Genomic DNA, 14878 nt, shown 5'->3' with positions numbered 1-14878 from the left:
CTATTTTGGTTTGAGCCAAGTGACTGGACATAAGTTCTTTGTACAGAGCTGTCCAATGTCTGTGCTCATTGAGGATTGTAAAAGATTTGTTATTAGACGTGTGCCCACCAAGATGCTTATATTAGGAAATTTTTGGTTCTTTCTTTTTTTTGCAGGGATGCAGCTTTGCTTGTCACATCATGAATTAGAAGAGACCATCATTGTGAGCAGCTGGAGGCTACCAGAAGATAAGCATATTTTAGACGTGCTAAATTGTTCAGGCAAATGTTGAGAGTACTTTAAATTTGTAGTTTTCCAGTGCAACGGTGCATGACCAAAGAAGGGAAGAAGAATACTTGAAGAAAACAGCGCAGCAACAGGGACAAGAGAGAAGATGAGACAGGTGCTGACTAGCAACTGAAGGTTTATTGAAAAGGAATGCATAAAATATACTCTCTTCGCAACCAAGAGCGTGCATGAGCTGCGCAAACAACACTGATAACCTGTCAACTTCAGTCATGGTGGTCAGGATACAATAGTTCACAATCATTAACAAGGACGGATGGCCGTTCATGGCTGTGAACTGTTGAATCTTGACCACCATGACTGAAGTTGATAGCTTATCAGTGTTGTTCGCGCAGCTCATGCACGCTCTTGGTTGTGAAGAGAGTATATTTTAAGTGTTCCTTTTCAATAAACCTTCAGTTGCTAGTCAGCACCTGTCCCATCTTCTTTCTTGTGCCTGTTGCTGCGCTGTTTTCTTCAACTTGCCGTTTTACTGAAGTTGGGAAGAAGGATAAAACACAGCGCTCACTGACAACTGGTTATTTAACGGCGCAGACACTGCTTAAATGCCTTCAGACCAGCGGAGCAGGAAAAAAACAAACTTATCACACCTTTATCATCAAAACTATGAAAGAAACATCATTTCTGTGTTATATGATACAACTGAAGTATTGCTCGCACATTGTGAACCAGCTTTTTTAATATGATGCGTCTCTGTCCCTTCACAAGTGGCTTGCTTCTGCTAAGGATCTTCACACTTGAAAATCTCTGTACAATCACTGCAGTGCTTGACAAGTTTGGAACCTGTCCTCATTCTTTAGATCTCCTGCATGCAGTTTGCATTTACGGGCCTGTAGCATTTTGCCTCCATCGAAATGCAACCACCGCGGCCAGGATAGAACCCGTGTCTTAACAGGCCAGCAGCCGAGCACCATAACCACTGAACTGCCGTGGCGGCTCATGTATGTGTGTGTGTTCCGTAGGGCTGGAAAACTATGAACTTAAATCAGTGATGCTAACCAGGCCAACAACTAACTCTGCTGTTCATAATACCTCTGCTCCTTGTTTCTAAATGGCCAATTAGGTGGCACTGCTACTTTGTTTATGTGTTGCAATTTTGTGCACAAAATGAATGTCTTATATTTGGGAAACACAAAGTCCAGGTGGTGTATGTTTGCAAGGTGTGCTATTGTTGTGTAGATAGTTTACTGAAGTGTTTTGTATTTCTAACATGCCAGTTGAGAGGTGTGTGTGCATTTTCATGCTATGGTAATGTGCCTAGTAACTGTTTAAAACATTAGCTCTGGTTCTTGTTCCTGAGTAGCTCACATGTGTGCTGCTCATCCCTTTTTTCTTAGCTAAGCTACTTCATCAAATTGCATGTTGTAGGTGTCACCATGCATGTATATCTTAGAGCTTAAAGTAAGTGCTCTTGGAAGTCATCTTAAGGTGAATTCACACGGTGGACTGAATTGCAAATCTTGAGGGTGAACTGTGCATTATGTGGCTTGACGTCACGAATTGACACCAACCAATTGGTGTCTGCAGATGGAAAGAGGAGGGCGTTTTTTTTCTATTAGGACAAGATCTGCTGTTTTCATCTCATGTGTGAATGCTTTCAGCATGCGGACACTGCCTTTACTTGAGGTGATGCTAGAGATCTTTTTGTGACCTCATCCGTTGTGTGAATATACTGTAAAAACCCGCGTATAATACGAACCCGAATATAATACGGGGCTAAGATTTAGAGACGCGAAATGGGAAAAGAAGTTTCACCCGCGTATAATACGAGTAACACAAGCTCATAGAAGACATTTATTCAAATCGCATCCCGCACTTCACTTCAATTACTTTGTTCTTCAGTAGCGCTTTCTTCGAACATTTCTTTGTCCGACAAATCATCCCAAATGTACTCATCTTCCGTGCCATCGAGGGCGTTCGAGATGCCGCACTTCTTAAGCCCGCTTCAGCCGCCCGGTTGGCGTCACTGCAGGCTCACCTGAGCGCATCCACTCTGCGTAGCACCGCCTGACTGCGTCCTTGAACGGTTTGTTTACACGACCATCAAACGGCCGCGAAAGCTTTGTCGCATTCCGCTGCACGCGAAAAGGGCTTCTTTCTGTTGTGGCCATCCACGAATGCTTCCTTCGACGACACCAAACTGCCTCCCGGCCGCACCGTTGCCGATGTTCTCCGCAGCCAAAATCGCTTGAAAGTAGCCGAGTACTGTTTTCGAGACCGTGACATCGTGCTCTCTAAAACAATATCCACTTCACGAAGCGTGCCTTACATGCTAGCACGTGCGTTGTCAACAGGCACACGGCACACCGCGACCCCCCGGCGCACCCAACGGATCAACAAAGAAACGACGTCGTGACGTCGTTTGTCGAGAGTAACGAAGCCAAGCCGTAGCCACGCGCCAATAGCGAAGCGAAGCCATAGCCACGCCGCAAAAACGAAACCAAAACATCGAGTAACTTCGAAAATTTTTGTTCGGATCCGCAAATAGTACGAGGCGGAAATTTAGGACGCTAATTATGGGAAAAAACCTCGTATTATACACGGGTTTTTACGGTACCTTTGATGTGCATTTTGGTGTAAGGACATGAACTCTAACTATACCTAATTCACAGAACTGGCCCCAGCAATGACATCCATCAATGGGGCTAGTGGCAGTGGGCCAGACGAGTTTGGTGAGCGAACCTTTCTGTGATACATGCCATTTTTTATTTTTCATAATCAAATCGGCCTAAGAAAATGTTCACTGCAAACAAAGGATTTGTCCAATGAGCGCCTGTTAATCCTGTCCTGTGCCACTTGAGGGCGCCTTATCCCCTGAAACTTCTACTCTCATCCTTCCACCATCTCTGCTGTGCCCCTAACTTTGACTGTATGTGCTACATTGACCTTTCTTGAAATTGGTTACATACCCTTCCCAGGCCCCATTTCTTTCTGTACTTTTTATCTCTACTTTGTGTCGCTCTCCTACTCTACTGTGTGATTACATCTATACCTTTCGATAGCTTGTCGTCCTGCCTTCAGTTGCATTTCAAGCCTTTTCATTAAGCTTCATGTTTCTTTCCCATAGTTATCTAATAATTAAAAGCTTTTTAATTGATTGACATCCCCTTTCTTGTGAATTAACAAAATATATTAGCATTATTCTGGTCGTCTGGTACATTCAAAGTTGTTAGGCGTTGTACCGTGTACAGGTTGAAAAGTTTTCTGGCACAGTGTTCCTGCTGTCCTTCAGCAGATGCGCAGTTAATTGAACCTGACGTCTTTTTTTTTCTTTTTGCATTGCCTATGAGGCTTGCTGTACTGTCCCTTTCATTTTTGGCAGGATATGCGATTTTTCTGAACTGCTCTCGCTCCGCAGTGTTCTGCTGTGTCTTTAAGGCTCGTTTATGGGGGTTCAGCGTCCCAAAGCGACTCGGGCTATGAGGGACGTGGTAGTGGAGGGCTCCGGAAATTTCGACCAGCTGAGGTTCTTTAACGTGCACTGACATCGCACAGCACACGGGCCCCTGGAACTTCGCCTCCATCGAAATTCCATTGCCGCAGCTGGATCGAACTCTCGTCATTTGGGTCAGCAGCCAAGCGTTATAACCACTGAGCCGCTGCGGCCACGGTTGTCACTTGTCACTTAGCCCTCATTATTTCACCAGTTATCTTTTTAGCCATCAGTGTTAGTGTAGTTTAAAAGGGTGTGCGCTAAAAAAGACGTACACAGGGAAAAGATACAGACGACAGGAAAGAAGCGCAACTTCCAACTTTAATGACAACAAAAGAAGCCAGGCGCACATATATATCCGCTGATAAACAGATATGAGCTGCGTGATGGAGCGTGACCCCATCAACCAAACATAAGACAGCGCAAAAAATGCATATCTAAGTGACATTAAAAGAAACCCAAGAAAGTGAACATATCAAACACCTGCCGAGGTAAGGTAAAAAAGTGGGATTCGTATCGTCTGACAACAATGCATAACAACATGGGAAAACAGAGCTGTATGAAAGATGACACTGAAAAAGAGGATAACACCATAAAAAAGGCTAACAACATGACGAAATTTTTAACAAAGAACAAGTGAAAGATGGAGATAAAAACCGTGTAAAGGGTGGTAAATAAAGGCACATTGGAACATCTAAAAGGACAATAAAACATAGAGAGGCGAACGGGTTAATAGTCTAGATGTACCCATCCAGAAAGGCAAGTTCATTTCTAGACAGGTTAATGGAAGGCGTGCTAACGCACTTGTCTTTCCTGAGGTGAATAAAAAAGGCCTCGATTACTTCTCTTTCTGTCTTGTCCTGAGCCTTAGCTAGAAACTTGGTTTCATTAAACTTGGGGTAGCAGTTCTGGCAACTGCTGCAGTGTAACGGAAGGTTACCTCCAGACCTGTTCTTCATGGTGACGTTGTGCCTGCGGGCGCGCTCATTGAAACATTTCCCGGTTTGACCCACATACACTTTGCCGCACGTCAAGGGAATCTCGTACACAACATTGGCAGTGCATTGTGTGTACACGGTTTGATGCTTGATATTACAGGCCTTCTTAACACGCTTCCTGGTCACCATCGGACATAATTTCGCCAGTTTGCAAGTAGCCGAAAAACCAGCCTAACCCCGTGACGAGACGCAACTTTCTTTAAATTGTGTGAAAGACCATGCAGGTAAGGTATAACCTGCACAGGTTTCCGTTCTGTTTGATGTTTAGCATGCTCCGAGTTTTTAATTTTTTGCAAAAGGTTTTCAGACATGTTCGTGACCAGATTTGCAGGGTAACCTGCAGCAGAAATTCGGTCGATCTGGCACTGGAAACTTTCACCTATCTTGTGGCCGCAGGATTTTTCTAATGCAGATTTCATGCAAAGAGATACTATGCCAAGCTTTACCAGCTTGGAGTGGGCACTATCATAGGGCAAAAGTGACTTCTTTGAGTGCGGCTGATAAGACCAACACACATGATCATTTGTAAAAATAAGCTGTAAGTCAAGAAACTGGAGTCGATCATGATCTGCTCGTTCATGCGTGAATTTTAGACCCCTCGATGAAGAACAGAAGGTAGTGAGAATTTGGACTAGAAGTGTATCAGCAGCACAGTATGAAGGTGCGTTAAGAAGGACAAGATAATCGTCGACGTATCTGAAAATACATGTTATCCCTGTGTCCTTCAAGCTAGCTTCAAGGCGCCGGTCAAATGACGCCAGAAAAATTCCGCATAAGACCGGTGCGACTGAGGAACCTATACAAATTCCGGCTTTTTGCAAGTAAAACTCATCCTGGAAGCAAATAACAGTGGAATCCAAATAAAACAATAGTAGGTCCAGAAATTTTTCAGTTGTGACACCGGCAGAATTTTGAAACCTGACTTCGCCAAATTCTTCCAAATGTTCACGAACAGCATCCAACAACCCGTCGTGAGGCACAGAGTAAAATAAGTCCTCAACGTCAATTGAAAAACCAGTTGTGGCCGATACCTTGCCTCCCTCCAGTACCTGCACCACTTCCTTTGAGCTTCGAACGCGGTAAGGGTAAGCGCCAGCTATTCTGTCCAGTTGGCACCGAAGGAAGTCACCCACAACGTTTTGCCACGTATCCCTTTCAGACACAATGGCACGTAGTGGACAAGCAGGCTTATGCGTTTTACCTGAAAAGAATATTTCGAGGCATCCGGTCTCAGCTCCGTTGACCGCCTCGGAGCATGCTAAACATCAAACAGAACGGAAACCTGTGCAGGTTATACCTTACCTGCATGGTCTTTCACACAATTTAAAGAAAGTTGCGTCTCGTCACGGGGTTAGGCTAGTTTTTTCGGCTACTTGCAAACTGGCGAAATTATGTCCGATGGTGACCAGGAAGCGTGTTAAGAAGGCCTGTAATATCAAGCATCAAACCGTGTACACACAATGCACTGCCAATGTTGTGTACGAGATTCCCTTGACGTGCGGCAAAGTGTATGTGGGTCAAACCGGGAAATGTTTCAATGAGCGCGCCCGCAGGCACAACGTCACCATGAAGAACAGGTCTGGAGGTAACCTTCCGTTACACTGCAGCAGTTGCCAGAACTGCTACCCCAAGTTTAATGAAACCAAGTTTCTAGCTAAGGCTCAGGACAAGACAGAAAGAGAAGTAATCGAGGCCTTTTTTATTCACCTCAGGAAAGACAAGTGCGTTAGCACGCCTTCCATTAACCTGTCTAGAAATGAACTTGCCTTTCTGGATGGGTCCATCTAGACTATTAACCCGTTCGCCTCTCTATGTTTTATTGTCCTTTTAGATGTTCCAATGTGCCTTTATTTACCACCCTTTACACGGTTTTTATCTCCATCTTTCACTTGTTCTTTGTTAAAAATTTCGTCATGTTGTTAGCCTTTTTTATGGTGTTATCCTCTTTTTCAGTGTCATCTTTCATACAGCTCTGTTTTCCCATGTTGTTATGCATTGTTGTCAGCCGATACGAATCCCACTTTTTTACCTTACCTCGGCAGGTGTTTGATATGTTCACTTTCTTGGGTTTCTTTTAATGTCACTTAGATATGCATTTTTTGCGCTGTCTTATGTTTGGTTGATGGGGTCACGCTCCATCACGCAGCTCATATCTGTTTATCAGCGGATATATATGTGCGCCTGGCTTCTTTTGTCGTCATTAAAGTTGGAAGTTGCGCTTCTTTCCTGTCGTCTATCTTTTTCCTGTGTTTGTCTTTTTTAGCGCACACCCTTTCAAATATGAATATGTACCAACTAGCCCGTCAAAAAGCTTTACTACTGTTAGTGTAGCAGCCGATCAACTCTTCACTGAGATGTGTTTCTCATAGTATTAATGTTTCTACAAGTTTTAATACAGCATAACCCTGCTGATGTACTCCTCACGGGACTAAAAAAAATTGGCTGTGGCTTAGCTCAGCTATGCCAGACATACGTAGCGAGAGGTAATGGACCTTCAGAGGCTAGGCGAACTCGTCGAGCTGCATCTTCACGGCGTCGCTTATTCAGACGTTCTGCACGTTCTTCCTCGGTCTGGTCGCCTTTGCCTTGTTTCGTTCCAACAGCTAAGCTTGGTTTGTTTCAGCCTCTCCGACTCGCTCTCCATCTCTGGCCACAACAGCTTCAACGAACCGCCCTCTTATACAGGCCGCTGCTCATTCATTCATAAATCTTTAATCACAAGGATGACCTGAGGCCCAAGGGGGAAGTGGGTTGGTTAGGTGAAGGTGAGGGTGTCGGTCTCTGACATGAAGTCTAGCAGGGCACTGAGCTTGCGCTTGGCGTCGGTACTGGGGGCCGTCCAGTCATCGTATGTCTGGATGTGGTAGGCAGAGGTGTAGCAGGCGCAGAGGCTCGCAGTGCCAGGACAGGTCCAGATCAGGTGGTGCAAATCAACAGAGTCAGCAGGGCAATCGGGGCAGCCGATCCTGGTTCGGTGCCATCGACTCGGGATGTCCGGGGTGTACGCTGCACCGGCTCGCACCTTGTGAGCGAGAACTTGGGCCGGGCGAGAAAGTCCAGAAGGAATGGATGGAGTAATGTCTGGGACAAAGTCCCACGACAAACCCCTCTGCTCTTGTTAAAGGCGTGTGATGATAGAGTCAGGTATTATGAGCGGGATGGGAGAACGATAAGGGTGGTCCGAGTTGGTCGGCTCACGTTAAGGCAATGCCGACGGTCTTCCTCTAGCTGCGCGCCAGCAGCCTCGTGGGCAGTCCTGTTCCCGGTCCCTTGTGCGTGATTTCTGGGTGTCCAGTGAATGCGTACGTAGATTTGGGAGGTCTCTTGCTGTGCCTACTGCTATCTCTGGCTCTCCTCCTCCTCTGACGTTGCACCAGATGGCGCGGCTCCATCTGGCAACGGTTGCTAGGCAGCGGCGCAAGAAGCGGTGTGACCACGGTGTGACCACCGCCGCAGTGAAAATGCTACTTTGCGACCAATAGCTCTTGCTACAAAAAAAAAATGCAAGAGCGAGGAAACATTAGAGGCAGGAAGTAGGACAAATTTAAAAATGACAGGAATGAAGAACTAAACACATTTATTGCAGTGCTGGCACTTGAAAAAATCATGCAGCATTGTCTGCTGCATTTTCTTACGTCCGGTGAGGACTACTCATTTCTCCAGAATTTACGGGGCTATGTGGCTGTTGCGATCATTGCAAACATACTTTCTGAGAATGTCTAATGCCGCTACAGCCAACATAATGGTTGGTTCCAGCGGAGGCTAGCCCTCGTCCTCTTTGTTGCCACTGCTGTGTGCATCCAGAAGTCACAAAAGATGTGATGAGGTGCGGAAGGACAAAATCAATCGCGCCAGCCACACTAACACTAGCAGCACAATTACAAAGAAACAAGGATAGGTGAAGAAAAAATTAGCTGTGGTTTAGCTCTGATTAAACATGGCGAGAAGCGGTAGCTTCATGTGGCTGTGCTTTGCAAAGCTTTGTTTGTTTCTAGTTTCTCGGCTTGTTGAAAGATTGTTGTTTCTTTGGACTTTGCCGCACGTAGCTACGTGAAACTACTGCTTCTCACCAGGTTTAACCGAAGCTAAACCACAGCTGATTTTTTCCTATACCCGTGGTGTTAGATTTTCTGCGTGTGGAGCGCTAATCATCCTCTTTGTATTCTTCGTCTTCCTCTTGTTATTCCTCTTCAAACTCCTCTCGAAATCGCCTGTCACTGATCAATCATGAATCGCTCGAATCACAAATTACCATGATATTGCATGAGCGGCTGTGTAACCTAGCAGTTAGTATACAAGAAGCACATATACAGGGTGTCCCACCTAAAAGTAACGAAGCTTGTAAAAAAGAGGATGATCCCTAGCCGAGTGAGACCAACTGAGGGTTGTTGCCAGTCGCGTGTCCTAGTCTGTAGTATTTTTTTTTATTATGCAAACATGATTAATTAGCAGAGACTAATTAGCTAACTTTTTAATTATTGCCTACAGGAAGAAAGTGTCAATGCAGGAGTTGTAGATCCCTTTGAAAAATAACCGTTTGCCGTGTTTGCAGCCAAGTACCACTGATACAGCTTCTTTTATTTGACTTAAAAGAAAGCCCGCGAAATGCAAAAAGAGCCACGTGATAGGGAAGCAGTTTCAGCGCTCCCAGACGACCAGCCAAGCAAAGACATTCGCTTATCTTTGCAACGTTGTCCCGAACGGGGTTCGGCGTTTTGTGATGGTTGCGAGATATACGTAATTAACTCTCGCATCGGCGCTAGGGCGACCGTTTCTTCAGCGCGTGACGGTGCAAGTTAGCGGCACGGCCACATTCCTATCACTCGAGGCGAGGTTACGCGTGAAAAAGCGCTCCATGCGAGCCGCGCTTCACTTCCTTGAAAAGCAGCACCCGCTCACTTTCCATGACGCATAAGCAGTTCCTGGTGCATATCTCGCCACCTCCTCAAGACGCCAAAAGCTGTACGGGACAGCGTTGCAAACATAAGCGGATGTCGTTGCTTGATCGCTCGTTTGGGAGCGCTGTAACTGCTTCCCTATCACGTGGTTCTTTTTGTATTTCACGGGCTTTCTTTTAAGTCAGATAAAAGAAGTTGTATCAGTGGTACTTAGCTGCAAACAAGGCAAACGATTATTTTTCTATGCGATCTACAACTCCTGCATTGACAATTTCTTCCTGAAAGCAATAATTAAAAAGTTAGCTAATTAGTCTTTGCTAAATACTGCAGACTAGGACACGCGACTATCAACAACCCTCAGTTGGTCTCACTCGGCTAGGGATCATCCTCTTTTTAACAAGCTTGGTTACTTTTAGCTGGGACACCCTGTATATCTCCAGTTTTATTGAATTGTCACACCGTGGGTCTGAAGCTTAGTGGTTAGCGCACCTGGCTCTCGCCCAATGGACCTGAGTTTGAATCCCACTGATTGTGAGGTTTATTTGTTTGTTTATTTTATTTGTGGCAGACTTGAAGGTCATGTTGCGTACATGGCGATCTCAGCCGTGCACCTGTAGCAGTGAAGCTACTGCTTCAAAAAAGTGCAACCACTGTGGATGATGATGGCACAGCCTGTCTGAATGCCGTCTGCCTAACACAGTGGTGCTAGACATGCCAGGCCAAGTAAAGCCGCTTTAGAAGTAAACATATGACTGCCACTGTTTCTCATTTAGGCTGGCATGGGGTGTTATTTCACAAGTATTACTGTGTAGGAATGTGGCCGAAGTTACAATGCAACGAACAGCAGGGTTTATAATGCATGGAACCCTATTATCATCATGCCAGATCTAGACCACTACAATGTGTAGCAGCCAGGAAAATGCAGCACCCATCAACTCAGCAGCGAGGTTCTACTGTGCAAAGCTTTCACTGTTACCTTGAGAGCAAAATACTTAATTTTTTTCATTTACTTGATAGCCCACAATGTCAAACTGAACTCAGTTTGCTTTTGCTTATATGTGCTGCTGAGGTGCATTGATATTTGTGTACTTCCTTTTCTTGTCAAAAAAGTATGCTCAGCCGAGGAGATGGAGACCGCCGCGGACTGCCAGCTCCAGCTGCCTGGTGGGCAGGACACTGTGATAGGTTCTGCTAGGGATGATGGAAAGGTGATTGTGCGTGTTCTTAAGTCATATAGTGTATCAAATACCATAGTAGAGTGAGTGAATGATTCTTAATTAAATTGGGGCTGGTACATAGTGAAATGGGTACAGTTTAGAGGATGATGCTAGCTTACAGTAGAAACTTATACTAGTCCCAGTAAGTGTGCCGAAAAGGGTAGTGTGCAAAGCATAGATGTGTGGTTTCAGACAATATCATGTAAGGCACAGGTCAGCATTTCTAATTTGTCATTTTTGTACTTCATTACCTGACGATGCCATAATGGGTCTGCAGTTATTCTTGTCCTGAGGAAATTCTTAGTACACAAGTAATTTTTGATCATGAGGAGGCTGCCTTGTTCTGTCAGGTATGCCTAGTTGTTGGTATGTGAAATTTATTCTCATTTCTGAAGTTTGTTTGAATTGGGGCAGAGAACATTATTTCAACTTTTGGCGGTATTTGACTCGGAATGAAGAGAAGCTAGAACTGTCAGAAGATTGTGCTATATATTTCATGTTGCACGCAAGCAATTTCTTTTTTTTCGAATTATAAGGCTAGAAATAAAAAATCTACTGATTTTGGACACTGCTCGCTGTAAAAGAGTGCATTCATGCCTACATAATTTTTATGTTTTTCAGCTGTTTGTTTTAAGTTATGAAATATTTAAAATCCCTTGATTCATTGCTGTTAATGTGTACAAATGCGAAATTCTCCACGTTTGCTGCAGGTCTATGCAGGCAGTGGGCTCTGGATGGAGCCTGGTGCCTGGCAGATGCTCCTGAGAGCACCAACAGACTCAATGTTCTGCCGCGGTGCTACTCAGGTGTATTGGACACCTGATGAGCTGAAGAGCCGCAGCGTGACTGGCGTGCTTTCAAATAAGTGCCGGTCTCTTAGCAGAACAGAGGCGAAACCGGCACTTACACCGGAAAAAGTCTTCTCTGAAAGGTGCTAGTGCTTTTTTTTTCTTTGCTTTGAGTAACACCTAGGCAATCAAACTTTGCTTCAGCCAAATACAGTCGCGCTCACTTACAGAAAGCGTGATAGTCATGGAGATCCTGTTCATTGTATCCGAGGTTTGTAACAACTGCAATGTCCTTATTGCATCCAAAACTGCAAAGTCGGGCAAAAGTGACGTTTAGTTTTTGCAAGGTGTGTTATGCCCATACGTTTCTTCATGCAGGCTCCATCACAGCACTTTCAGAGATCTCCACACTGTTTGTGTGGCTCTCGCTAAGATCCGTTCTGCCAGTAACCTGATTTATCTATTTGGTTGTGAAATTAGCGTTCTCAACGACTGGTGGCAAGTCATTGTGCGCGTTCTCCGATCTTGCTGCGACAAAGATAGTGCAATTGACATATCTGCACAGAATGTATAAATAGCATTGCCTGTTGTTTCGAGTAATCTCTGTCTTTGGTTTTCATGCAAGCATCTCAATGCATCCAACAACACACAGCAGACGCGGAGTGGGTAGGCCCATGTGTCGTCAGCAATCAGAGGTTGCCAGACAAGCAGTCAGTTCGCAAAGGAAACGAAAATCGTTTTAAAGATATCTGCCGCACGGAATCAACTGAAAGTTTTGGGTATTGTAATTTAATGTGTTGGGAATTAAATGCTACAACAAGGGTATGCACGAAAGTAGGCTTCATGGCCCCTTTAATGGCGAACATTCGTTTCTGTGTTTTTACAATGAGAGTGGTAATTCTGAATCTCACTTTTGCATTTATCATGTATCTAGTTGTGTTCAAATGTGGCCTATTTTGTGTTCTATTGTGCAGCTCTGTTTCATATCTACATGGGAGACATACCAAAGGAGCTTGCAGAGAAGAGACTGAAAGCCGTGCGCATGCACCTCTCACAGAAGCTGGGGGACGTGCAACGAAAAATTGGAGGTCATGATGTATAAATTTATTTTGCCACTTACCTATGCCGAAGCCGTCAGGCGTCCCCGCCCAGAAACGTTCGTTTCGTACCAGCATCCACCGCAGTCGACACCATTTCGTCCTGCCTGGCCACCACCGCAACGTTTCCGTCCATGGCGGACACCGGACAACCTACCCATTTGTTATGTCTGCGGCATTCCTGGCCATGTGATGCGTCCCTGCCGCCGCCAAGTGTTGTCCCCTGCTGCCAATACTGACCCTCGAGGTTACGCCTACGCCCCTCCCCAGCCTTTTCACCGCACTTCGCCTTCTGAGACCACTGCTTCCTCCGATCTCAGGCCGTATATTCGCCGCCGTGCTCCATCTCCGCGTCGTCGCTCGGTTTCCCCGATGCGCCGTCGTCCCTCTTCCCCTTCGGAAAACTAGTGCCCGCAGTTCCGGAGGCAAGAACTGCTTGCTCGTCACCAAGCTCAAGACCTCGACTTTCTCCGACAAATTTGATCGCGGTTTCTGTGGAGGGCACCGATGCTTTCGCGCTTGTTGACACCAGTGCTGCTGTATCTGTACTAAGTGAGAAATTGTGCCGCCAGTTACGAAAAGTGATGACTCCGCTATATGGTTTTATGCTTCGCGCCGCTAATTCGCAACTTATTGCGCCTTTGGGGGCATGTACAGCCCGAGTTACTATTCAGGACGTTCTGTATATTGTTGAATTCATCGTCTTCCCATGGCCGTCTCACGACGTCATCTTAGGCTGGGACTTTCTCTCCCAACATGACGTTGTCATCGACTGCGCTCGTTCCGAAGTCGCCCTTCTTCCCTTCGGCGACGACTCTGTGAACGCTTCCACTAACTTGTGCTCCAAGCTGACTGTGGCTGATGACGTCATGATCCCGCCGTGCTCTGCTGTGCTCGCCTCTGTTCATTGCGACTCTGGATCCAACGGCCCTGTCATCTTCATCCCGTCCGACTCCTCTGCTTCTCGCCACTGTCTACCCCTGCCATTCGCCGTGCTTGCCGTCTCAGCCGGCTGCAGCGCCTTGCCCCTGACGAATCCATTCCTGTGCCCCTCCACTCTTCTTCGTGGTGAATGCTTGGGATGTGTCCAGCCTTTCGCTTCCGTCGTCGCCTGGGACCCTTCTGAGGACGACTCCTGCCGCCTGCAAGTGTCTTCACTTACTTCCTCCTCACCGTCTCCTGATCCCGTTCCCGAGGCCGTCTTTGTGGGCTCAATCGACACAAATCTTTCGCCACCGGAGAAGACCCAGCTTGCGGCCCTGCTAGATAAGTTTCGGTCATCGTTTGACTTCTCTCACCACCGTTTTGGTCGCACTTCAGCTGTTACCCATCGGATCGACACTGGCGCCCATTCGCCGTTGCGCCAACGCCCATATCGCGTCTCGGCCACCGAACGGCAGGTTATCGACACCCAGGTCAATGATATGCTGCAGCGTGGCGTCATACAACCATCACACAGTCCTTGGGCTTCCCCCGTCGTCCTTGTCACCAAGAAAGACGGCTCTATCCGCTTTTGCGTTGACTACTGGCGCCTCAACAAAATCACCTGAAAAGACGTCTCTCCGCTACCCCGCACCTCCACCAAGATGTAACGGCCTTTATTGACAGTTGTGAAGGCCGGTTAGAGCGGGCAAGGACAGGTCCGGTCCCGGAACAGTTCACGCTCTCGTCTCGCGCCGCGCGTCGGCTCTGCTGCTTCAGCTGCCGATCGTCGTCTTCTCATCTCGCGCCTCGCCTCGGTTCTGCTGCTCTGACTGCTGATCATCTTCCTCTTTACAGGTTTCTATTTTATAATAAAGCTTTCGTTTGCCCTAAATCTGGTTGTCAGTATATATATCGTAGGGCATTACAGACCCTTTTGGCCAGCTTAATTGGAAAATATTATTAGTAGCAGGCGCTGCCTTTTTGCAACAGCTTGCGATGCACTAATCGAAGAAGCTATGTTATCATGCGCAATGTGCAGCACACATTTCTGAGTGATGAAAAAACTTATCTATGGTGCGCCATTAGGACTGGCGTCCCTCATTAGGCCTAACACTATCCCGATACCTGCAAGCAGGATCTGTGCCAACAGGCCGACGCCATTAGAACCAACAGGTCTGACACCGACAGGTCCATCACCATCAGGTCCATCACCATCAGGTCCATCACCAACAGGCCCG

The 14878-nt window shown here is 46.3% G+C and overlaps 1 protein-coding gene across 1 annotated transcript; it reads left to right on the top strand.

The window, feature by feature from the left end:
* Positions 1 to 2039: 2039 nt before the first annotated feature.
* On the top strand, positions 2040 to 14532 carry LOC149326297 (uncharacterized). The gene is made up of 4 exons (XM_089563998.1): positions 2040 to 2957; positions 10725 to 10822; positions 11542 to 11762; positions 12594 to 14532. The coding sequence occupies exons 1-4, from the start codon at positions 2912 to 2914 to the stop codon at positions 12712 to 12714; spliced, it is 486 nt and encodes a 161-aa protein (XP_089420124.1). The 5' UTR covers positions 2040 to 2911; the 3' UTR covers positions 12715 to 14532.
* The last annotated feature ends 346 nt before the right edge of the window (positions 14533 to 14878 follow it).

Source organism: Amblyomma mixtum, chromosome 10, assembly GCF_055824585.1.
Source record: "Amblyomma mixtum isolate Tamu chromosome 10, ASM5582458v1, whole genome shotgun sequence".
Lineage (NCBI taxonomy): Eukaryota > Metazoa > Arthropoda > Arachnida > Ixodida > Ixodidae > Amblyomma > Amblyomma mixtum.
This window is presented reverse-complemented; position numbering and strand designations above follow the sequence as displayed.